This window comes from Myripristis murdjan, chromosome 8 (genome assembly GCF_902150065.1).
Source record: "Myripristis murdjan chromosome 8, fMyrMur1.1, whole genome shotgun sequence".
NCBI classification, from domain to species: Eukaryota; Metazoa; Chordata; class Actinopteri; order Holocentriformes; family Holocentridae; genus Myripristis; species Myripristis murdjan.
The window spans coordinates 16,436,463-16,447,166 of NC_043987.1; the positions used below are offsets into that span (position 1 = coordinate 16,436,463).

At 41.9% G+C, this 10,704-nt stretch overlaps 1 protein-coding gene across 2 annotated transcripts; it reads right to left on the reverse strand.

The window, feature by feature from the left end:
- Window positions 1–1,571: 1,571 nt before the first annotated feature.
- On the reverse strand, window positions 1,572–9,518 carry LOC115363170 (zinc finger protein 180-like). Of its 2 annotated transcripts, XM_030057270.1 has the most exons (3): window positions 9,236–9,518; window positions 6,186–6,631; window positions 1,572–1,748 (listed from the first exon to the last, which is right to left on the reverse strand). In XM_030057270.1, exons 1-3 carry the CDS (start codon window positions 9,411–9,413, stop codon window positions 1,605–1,607), a joined length of 768 nt encoding a protein of 255 aa, XP_029913130.1. In that variant the 5' UTR covers window positions 9,414–9,518; the 3' UTR covers window positions 1,572–1,604. The 2 variants fall into 2 exon arrangements, with proteins under 2 accessions (XP_029913130.1, XP_029913129.1); XM_030057269.1 differs by lacking the exon at window positions 1,572–1,748 and having other exon boundaries at window positions 3,493–6,631.
- Window positions 9,519–10,704: the final 1,186 nt, after the last annotated feature.

Here is a 10,704-nt window from a genome sequence, read left to right on the forward strand (position 1 = left end):
GATGCACTTTGCACTTCCCACAGTAGACATGGGTGCAGTTGCCTCCCTTGCAATGCTTGCATCTCTGTCGGGTTTCCCATGTTGGGAAATGATCAAGACCATCTTTTCTCACATCAGGGGGCACCGTAGAGGTTGGCCTTCTGCGGGGGGGAGTTGGCGCTGCTTCTGGAGAGGATAGTGGTCTGCCACACTTGACTGTGACCTTTCCTGTGCTTGTGAGAGAGGTGCCAACAGAAGCCTGAAACCTTCGCAGAGGCAGGGGTTTCTTCCTGGGATTCAGTTTCTTCTGGTCTCTTCTGTAGCGGTTCCATGCATTGATTACTGCCACTGTGACAGTGTGCCACCAAATGTACATGTACCATCGTCGGGATCTGAAACTGAACTTGTAAAGTGCCGATAGCATATCAAGGAGGTCCACGCTTCCCATGAACTTGTTGTACGCTTCCACAATGGCTGGTCTGGGAACCATCAAGTGGGTTTTGGCTTTCCGATCCCAACACTTCACATTGCCCAGTGGTTTGACGCCGACAAAGGAAGAGAGCAGGTTCACAGCCTTGTTGTCATACCATCTGACGATGATGTTGTCTTCTTGGTTGACTCTGAAATCCAGAGACCCTCTTCCCTTTGTCTTCAACTCTTTCTCATCCATGAGCTGGCAGTTCTTCACCTTGTTCATTTGGACTGTGCCTATGAAGTAGATGCCTCGTTGTTTCAGGTGCTCCACCAATGGAACTGATGTGAAGTAATTGTCTGCAAAAACCTTGTGATTTTTTCCTGCTGGAAGGGTTGAGGTCAGTTTTAGGATAATGTCTCCAGTAGCACCAACATCAGGCTTTTCTTTGTCTAGATTTTCTGCCCCTTGGCACACGTCAAAGTCGTAGAGAAAGCCACTTTGTCCAGTGCGACCCCACATCTTGAACCCCCACTTGTGAGGTTTTGCTGGCATGTAGCACCGTAGATGTGATTTTCCCTTGAAAGGCACTATGATTTCGTCAACAGCATGACATTCTTCAGGAGGTACGTGAAGAAAGCGTTGGCGTAGTTTCTCTAACCATGGCCTGAGTTTCCACAGTTTATCTTTCTTCTCATCCTCAGACACACTGAAGTTGTCCTGAAAGTGAATGAGCGTCAGCAATTTCAGGAATCGATCCCGTGACATCACTTCACAAACTGCAGGGTACCTTGTCTCCATCTCCCAATAGGCTCGTACATTGGGCAGCTGTACTAACCCCATGTGCATGTACATACCCAGAATTTGCTCAATTTCTTTGGCATTTGTGTTCACTGACTTGCCTTCTTTTTGCACACTGTACAAGTTTGTTTCTTCTGCAATTTCCTGTAACATTTCTTCAGTCACAAAATCTTTGAAATACTGGTATGGTGTCCAGTCACGCCTGTCTTCATCCTCTTCCTCAACACATTCCACAAATTCAACAGCTGGAGGTTCAAACTGTTTTTTTCCCCACTGATACTCCTTCCTTTTCACTTTGCCCCTTGCCAACTGCTTTGTTGTTGTGTCTTTTGATGTTGTTGGTTCCTCCTCTTGGACTTCTACACTTGTCTGGTCGACACTTTCATCTTCCAAGTTTTCCTCTTCATCACTACTATGGGTTTTCCTCAGTGCTAGCAGGAGGAGTCCAGTCCGGCTCCTCCTCCTCCTCATCATCTTCCCCCAGCTGCTCCATGTCACTTGAATTCCCATCCGAAATCATCTTCAGCGCATCCTCAACACTGTATTTTCTTGCCATCTAAACACACACACACACACACACACACACACACACACACACACACAAAACAGATTATTGTGTATTTCTTCTCTGAATTGGCCGATTTTTAGTGAAAATCAATACTAAATACTTGAAATTTTAACATTTTTTATTCAAATTTTACAGCATAGATATATTTTCTAAACATTTCTCTAAAAAACGTTTCTCTCAATGTTAGTCTGTATATTTCATACAAACATATTTATTGTTTTTAGTGAAAATGAATAAGCAAAGCAGCAGTTATTAGCAAGGGAACCATGGCAACACCCAACTAGTCATCAATCATCATGATACAGCAAGTTGCATAATGATGTAAACACAACACAGGTTATAAATATCTTTTCTTTTTTTCCTTTCTTTCTTTCTTTTTTTTTTTTTTAACTCTAAATACACCCAATCATATAATTTAAACTTTTATTTAGTTTACTTGAGTAATAGAAAAGACTGTATGTTGCTTGATGATATGCATAATGCATGAAATACAATAAAACAACAATTCACCAATTTGATGAAAATTACCTCAATATACCTGCTGTGTTAATGTAAAGAGTAAAACGTAAAAAGCTCCACCATGTGACAAATGTCTATTGAAGTAAAACCAGCAATAATTCCAAGGTGTCCTTCATGAACCAAATGACTCAGACTGGTGTACTCTGCTGGTTTCTGCCTTTCACACCGTCTCTGTGAAAGCTGCTCTAACGCTAAACAGTTTTTAGTAATAAGGAATGAAAACAACTAACTTAACATTGACACTTAAGCCTGGCTGTCAGCTGGTCTAGCAGATGACACAGGACACAATTTCCCCACATTCCTATTTGCTCTTCAAAGCCAAGCCGGTAGGGAGGAAACAGGAATTAAGGAATATGATTTGTTATCACAGTGCTAGCTCAGAAGCAGTACACACTTCCTCTCCACATTAGAGTTGGGGATACTTTGGTCTCTGGTCCCATGCTTCACTGTGGCATAAAATTTTTCACAGCGTGGCCAGTACCTCCTCATATCATCCTGAACTCTAGATGTACAGGGTGTCCACCAAGTCTCTTTACAATTTTACAACTTTTTACAAAAGCAATTGATGAGAGATGTTAGTCAGATTTGTTCTGTGTACTCGGTGGTTATCAAAGTTTTTAATCACATTGCATTTGTGTATTTCAGGCCCCCTGTTGATGAAATAGGTTCTGTTAAATAAACCCCTAAAAATGGCTATTCCTCAAGAAAAGGCACAATGTGTATCGTGGTTTATTGAAACAACTACAGGGTTATATTAAAGATATCGTGTATCGAACAACGACCTGAAGCAAAAGATCACTCATGCCATTGCCACCATTGATGAGGCTATGCTACAGCGAACATGGCAAGACATCGAGTACCGTCTTGATGTGCTTCATGCAACTAATGGTGCCCACATAGAGGTGTATTAAATGAGGCAAAAAAAACCTTCAATATCTACTCCTCATTTTGTAATAATTTCCACAGATTTGTCTATTCATTTGCTTTTGTAATAAATTTGTTAAATTGTTAAATTTGTTTAAATTCCAGCTTGTGTTTGCAAGCTGCTGTGCACTGGATGATTTTGAAAAATATTGCATAATTTAACACTTTCCCAACATCCCCGCCATGTTATGAATCAGTCCAGCAGTGATGCCGCATTACCGAAGCTGAAGAAGATTCACATGTATCATCAAGACTCTCTCCACAAAGTATTAACACTGACAGACTGAACTCTCTGAAACTATAAAAACTCTTTTATTAGTGTAATTTAACAGTGCACATCCACAAAGGTACACAGAGTACATCAAAGTCTTTCAGACTGTGGTAGGAAAATCAAGATTGAAAACAATGTTGTAAATGCTTATCTTTAAGTTCTACACAAGACTTGTAGTGATGGCAGAAAAAATATGAAATCTTCTCAAGTGCCTTAAGAACAACTGTTAAAACGAGGCACAGGAAACTCAAAAACTGCAGGGGATCAACTCAGTGGGCAACATTATGCCTCATATGCTTAGCGATGCATCCTTTGATTGTTAGCCATTTATGCTGGCTAACACCTTGATTTTAAAGTTAACCAGGGTAGAAGTAGTTGAAAGCTACACATTAATTTGTGTCCACTCTGCTGAAGTGCCCCTGAGCAAGACATGGAGTTTGCATTTCATTAGCTGTTTTGTTTCCCCTCACTCCTTGGTGATTCGTAACAAGAGACGTCACACGGAGGTCATTTGGAGATCAGTGGGAAAGGGAGTGTGAGAAGAGAGGGGGGTTTATATGGAACGCACCTGCCCTTGTTAAGCAGTCGATGATGTTTTGTTGCTTTTTTCAGGTAAAAAAAAAAAAAAAACACCAGTTGACTCAAGGAAGCCACGGCGTTATGTTTTCTGAGGATGCTTGTGACGTGTCGTCATTTGTTAATTTGGCTTGCATTTGAAAAATCCGGTTTTCTGAACATTACTCTATTATTACTAGTATTGTTATCATTAGTAGTAGTAGTAGGACTAATAGTAATGTTCTAATGTGACCTATATGAAAACTGGTGTTTACTTACACATATCATTTGCCCCTCCTACAAGTTGACATTGCATCAGACATTAAGGATAACTGCAGTGCATTAAGGTTTATATTCAGTGGAGTGATCATTGTTGTTGACTCGCTCCCTAAGCCCTCTGACGGTCAACCTTACCAAGTTCACTTCAGTTCTTCAGACAAATGGAATGACATTTAAGAGATCGGTGGAGATTTCTCCAAGGACAAGTGTCAAGAGGAGGTCAACGAGGGCAAGTCAAACCACTAATGAAGCGCAGCGCGAGTCCCTACCGGCTCCAGGTCAGGCTGTGTAGCTGACCTGACGCTCTGACCTTCCCTGTGGAGGCAGGCAAATGACAACAATGATTTACAGATTGGGATGAATGAAGCTGGCTACCCCTACTGCCTTATTTTAATCAGTCAAAAAAATCTGGAATGGTTCCTGAACATACTTCATTTGCAGTCAGTCACAAACAGGTGACAAAGTACCCATTTTGAAGTTGGAAAAAAAAAAAAAAAAAAAAAAAAAAAAAAACAGAAAAAAAACCAGTCTGAACTATGTACAAAGTCAACTTAACTGTAATATTAAGAAAAGACATGTTTTACAAATATATTTCTATGTTCACATCCACAAAAAAAATAAAGATGCAACACATTGCATAGCCTAGATGAGTAGGTGAGACAATTTAACAAAACCTGCTGTATAAATTTCAGTTCTTATCCCAGTTACTCAAGTGACCATGTTCGGGTTCTGCATTTAAGAGTCATCATAACTTTGTCAGCATGTGAAGGAATGATTCTTTTCATTTTTGGTTTTGCATGAACTCAGACTCATAAAAGCTCATGGATACACTCTGAAACCAAAACACCGACCCCAAAAGAGCAGTGCATCTATTATTACTATGGGATCATCATTTCTTTCTGTTGGAAGTATCCTCTGTCTTACAGGGAGCGGGCTGCCCTCATCTTTTTGCTGGTAGATCAGGGACTTTGTGGATGTAACAACATAGATCGGCAAGAATATTCTGTTCTTGATTTACTTGTGGCAATGGCCCACACAATTAGTATCAAAGCCAGCTGAAACCATGGATGTCCTTAACCAGAATATGGGCAATAACTGAGCTACTCCATGCATGTAGATGAAGCCACTGTGGTTTCCCTTTCGTGAACTTTCATGTGCTCCTTCAGATTTGGAGCAAATCTGTATCGCATGCCACAAATACGGCAGCCGTATGGCCTCTCCCCTGTGTGTGTCATCTTATGTCTTGACAGCTGTCCGCTTTGGCGAAAATGTTTGCCACAAATATCACAGTGGTACGGCTTTTCTCCTGAATGATACCTCATGTGTGTTTTGAGCTGAGTGCTGGTATTGAACAGCCTGCCACAGAACTCACAATGATATGGTTTCTCTCCTGTATGACTTCTCTTATGGATTGTAAGATTCTGGCTCTGACTGAATGCCTTCCCACAGATATCACAGCAGTACGGTTTCTCTCCTGAGTGGGTTCTTACATGCAAAATAAGATGCTCTTTGCGGAAAAATACTTTGCCACAGTCCTGACAAGTAAACTCTTTTATCTGTGTGTGTACTTTTGAGTGCACTCTGAGAAAACCAACTTTGGTGAAAGTTTTACCACAGATGTAACAAAAATGGGCTTTCTTGTGAGTAGTTCGTAAATGATCTACCAACTCATCTGTAGACTTGCATGTTTTCCCACAAACGCGACAATCAACTGTCTTGTCATGTGTTTTTATGTGTTTCATTAAAGACCCTACATACCGAAAGGTCTTGCCACACAAATGGCAAAAACTACGATCAGTCTGAAGCACAGAAGACACTTTACAGGAAACAGCAGCATTTCTCCCCTGCATTGTGTTGTCAGTCTGCCTTTGACTTGCCTTTGATTTCTGTGTCTTCAACCTTCTCTGTGCTCCTTTGCTCTCCGTCCAATCCTCATCATCACTGTTCTCACTCTGAACGGCAGAGCAGTCTGAGGAGAGCGGCTCCAGTTCAGTTGTAACTTCTGCCTCTGGTTGATCTTGTTCACTTACCACATCATCAGGAGAAAAAAAAACAGCCTCTTGTTTTTGACTGTCAATGCCAAGCTCCTCCTGCTCTTCCTTAACCTGTGACACTTCAGGGTCTGTCTGAAACATGCAATAATTCCAGTCAGGATTTTCTACAGCAGCATTGGCGTGAGAGGGTCCAGCAACTTCAGCCTTCAGGTTGAAGTTTGACTCCTGTCCCATTTCCACTGGTGTTGAGGGCAGCAGCTTCTCCTGCAGCAGACTGGAGTCATGTCCCTCTCCAACGGCGGTGCTGTGGGCCACTGGCGGTTCTACAGCTACAGACGGGAAGAAGGCAAAAGTTACCCAACAAGCTAATGTTTCCACCGCAAACCAGCATATTTAGACTATATGGAAAATGGCCACATTTGGTGGCTTTGGGTTGCTGAGCTTCACAAAAGTTGTCAGATGTGGACCCTTTCATTGGGAAAAAACATGGAAAACTGTATATCTTGAACATAGATCTCTGGAACTATCCATAAGATATGGAGCTTGGGAAAAATGAAAAATCAACCAGAAAACATTGAAGCACACAGCTATCCCAGCAGAATAACCACAGATCTTGCAGTCTTTTATCAGTTGCATTTTTGGAGGTGCATATAAGCTCCAGCCTGGGTTACAGACATCAATAGCATAGCTTTAGACGTATTTTGTGTTCTTGACATACCACGCTGTTTGTGACTGCTGCCATTTTAAATATTTATAGTTGCAGGTTGATCAAGCCTCAGTCTGCCATAAACACTCTGAAGCAGAAACACAATTGATGCATTATTACAAGGGGCATTCTGCATTAAAATCTACCACCACATAGGGCCATTGTGGTCATTTTATTTGCTACAATCCTTGCTAAATTTCATCTTGGTCAGTGATCACTGGTTGAATCAACCTCCACTGAAGACACACATCGTCATGCAAAATGTTCAGTCACTAACCTGACAGAGAGGCTGTCTGTTCAACCATTTCACACTGTAAAAAGATGTGGATCAGTTTGCACTGGCCCCTATTTCAAAAATACTAACCATCACTGGTTAAATCCTTCATTACGTGAATCTCACCCAATTTTCCTCCTGCCAGTGAAGACTGCGCCGAATCAAGGGGTGTGACCGTGCACCTGTGTAAAAGTGTATAAGGCTGGGACCATTTATTGATAATTATAAATAAATTGATAACAGGTGAAAAACTGCTGTGATTAGCTTCCAAGCAAGCCTTGACTTTGCACAGCCTGTGAAATAATAAAATAAAACAAAGTAAAATAAAATAAAATAAAATAAAATAAAATAAAATACTGAAGCAAAGCTAGAAGATTAGGAGATTTTTCAAAAATGCATATTGTCCCAGCCCTATGGCCACCTGGTATAAACATGCGTCTCGGGTGGTTGCATAGTGTTTGACCATATAAAAACACAGGTGTAAATGCCTGAGGTGCACTGAAGATGGATTGAGATCCAGTTGCCCAAACCACCTCTGGAGGTGATCATAGACGCACTGTGACTACATTTAAGTCCTCAGGAAATGACCTCACATAACTTCTAGTTCCTGTAAAAACAGAACATCTTAAATAGTAACATCATCCTGCACTAGTGTGTGTAATTTAAAATTTCAAATCAATAAAACCTTTACAAATCATTAAAGATCCTCTCTCCTCCACCCATCGCCTCACATTAAACTGTGTTTCTGTGGTTTGCACTTATGAATGATCCTTCCCTGCACCATGTCCCACCCAAACATACCATTTCAACCATTTCAAAAGCCCATGTCATGGGGTCTTTAAACATGGAATATTGAACCTACTTGTGATTTTATGCTTACTTTACTATTTATTTATTATGGGACCTCAGTACTTAATTTCATACCTTTTCATGTGAACAGCATGTTTAGATAGAACAAATAAAAATCCTTGAATCCTTGTAAGTGTAAATGCACGTGTCTCCAGTCGGCATCTGGGACTTTCCATTAACCTATTAAATACCACCACTCACGTTGCTGCAGAAAACTGTATGGGCGTTATTACTGATCCTTCCTCCCTCTTGCTGCACATCCACGTGCAAGTACAGTTCATGCATAGATTATACAGTTGGTCTGGATTATTCGGTTATGCTCTATCAGATAAACTGTGAAAACAAGAGTGAAACATGCAATAGGAACATTTCCCTAACAAGCAGGTTGTTAGTTTCCCCTGCACACATCTGCTATCACACGGTGTAAATACAGCTGATACAACTGATCGGAGGACGTGACATGTGCGGCATGACGTCAACTTCAAACTCCCTGCGGCTGCATGGCCAAACCTCTTTGTTGGTTCAGGTTTGAGCACTTTCAGCAGTATGACACACAACGACGTTACATTTGGCTGACAACAGTTCGCTTCCTCTCTCGGTGCCTTGTCGCTTCTTCTTTGAGGCACCACGGAGGAGGAAGTGAAGTCAGGAAGCAGCATGTCCCTGCAGCCGCGCGGGGCTTCACTGCCTCGGCTCGTGCGGGCTGGCTAGCTGGCGGAGCGGCTACGTGGACGTGACCGGGAAACTACAGGCGGATTAGCAGCGCAGCTAGGCAGCTAAAGGAACAAAAGAGGCTCATACTCCTTTAGCTGATAACTTTAGCTCTCGTCGGCTACATGTGTCAGCAACACTACGCAATGAAGACCGGCAAACTCCAACTTTATATTGTGGCTGGTGCTGCTATTGCCATGTTTTGTTTTGTTTTTTAATCGGAGACTGCTGAACTTTGTTTCTCTCTCACAGCGTCACCGGCGTCTGCGTCTCCATGTGCTCACGAGCTACGTTGCCACAGGAATAAAACCTTTCACACACAACCAGTAATAATTAAGTAGTGAGCTTCCACATTAAACGCATGCATTACATCAGATGTATGATTTTCCAAACCTGACTTGTCGTGCAGAAAATCCAGCTGTTTCCGCAGGTTGTGGACCTCCTCTTTAGACCGAGTCACTTCAGCTTTGTACAAATCTATCGCTTTCTCAAACTCTCCAAATATTTCCACGGCTGCTGCTGACAGCCGCTCGTTCACAAAGGCTCTCAGCTGCAACATTGTCGCATTCATGAAAGAAACAAAAATATGTGATGCGATACAATGATGCCAGCTAGAGATGCAGCTCCGCGTCAGGCTGCTGGCGGCGGAAACGGAAACAAGAGTTGATCATATGACGGGCCGTGATGGCTGCCTGCGTCCAGCTGCCTGGCAACATCAGCCCTGCGTTCCAATACTCATACTACCATACTATTTAGTAGGGAAAAAATAATTAGTATGTCCCAATACATACTAAACTACATACTTTGTAAGGGCAGCTGCAGTACATACTAAAAGTAAAAAGTATGCGATTTGGAACGCAGGGCTAGATTTGTCCTCTGCTTTTTTTTTTTTTTTTTTTTTTTTGATGAACATCAAAATGGACAACCGAAATCATAATTACACTCAAAGCTGATCAAATATGTTTATGCACAGTAGAAGTGAACATAAGGCCAGACAAAAAAAAACCTTGGGATCCGGTTCCCGACCGACTGTCCCATTTACCCCCCGAGTCAGATTATTTTAATGGCCTCTGTGTAAAAATAAAATAAAAAAAATAAAATAAAATAAAGGCACTATGCGACCGAGTGTGACCTTGTTGGCATTGGTCAAAAGTTAAGCAGGGCTTTTATTTTGATGTATGTTGCACTCGCCTTATTTGTGATGTTCTCGTAACTTCAGAAAATAACTTCATGGAATCACGCGCCACCGACAGCACCGGCTGGAAAGAATGGACTTCCACACGGTGTGTGTGATTTGTCCTCGCAAACCACCAGCGAAAATAATCCGACTACAAGAGAAAACCTTTGCAGATGTAGTGAAAGAGGTGAAACAGTGCCATTGTTGATTTGCAAGTGCAGCAGGCAAACATGACGGGGGATCCGTCATGCTTGCCTGCTGCCCCCACCGCGGAGCCTGGCTCTATGGTGGTGGGCGTGATGGGTGTATTTGACTTCAGGATAGATCTGTGTTGAAAAGATCGATCCTCCGAGTTTGAATCGATCTTCATTTAAATTCCCATTTGTGTGGAATATGAACGTACAACAACTGCACCGGCACCGTACGAGTCCAAAAGGCAGAGAAACTTTCCAGCTACAGCAGCGCACTGACAAACAAAGCGAAGAGTAACAAAGCGAAGAGTTCCCACTCCCATCTATTTTCACTGACTAACAGCGGAACACTGGCTTAGCTTGTCTATTCAGAGAAGAGGTATCACTTTCGCTATTTTTTTTTTTTTTTTTGACTTATCTGTGTTATCACATGCATACTACTGCTCTTTCACTGGTAGTTGAATAGTTAGGTCTGTTTGATAAGTAATTTACAT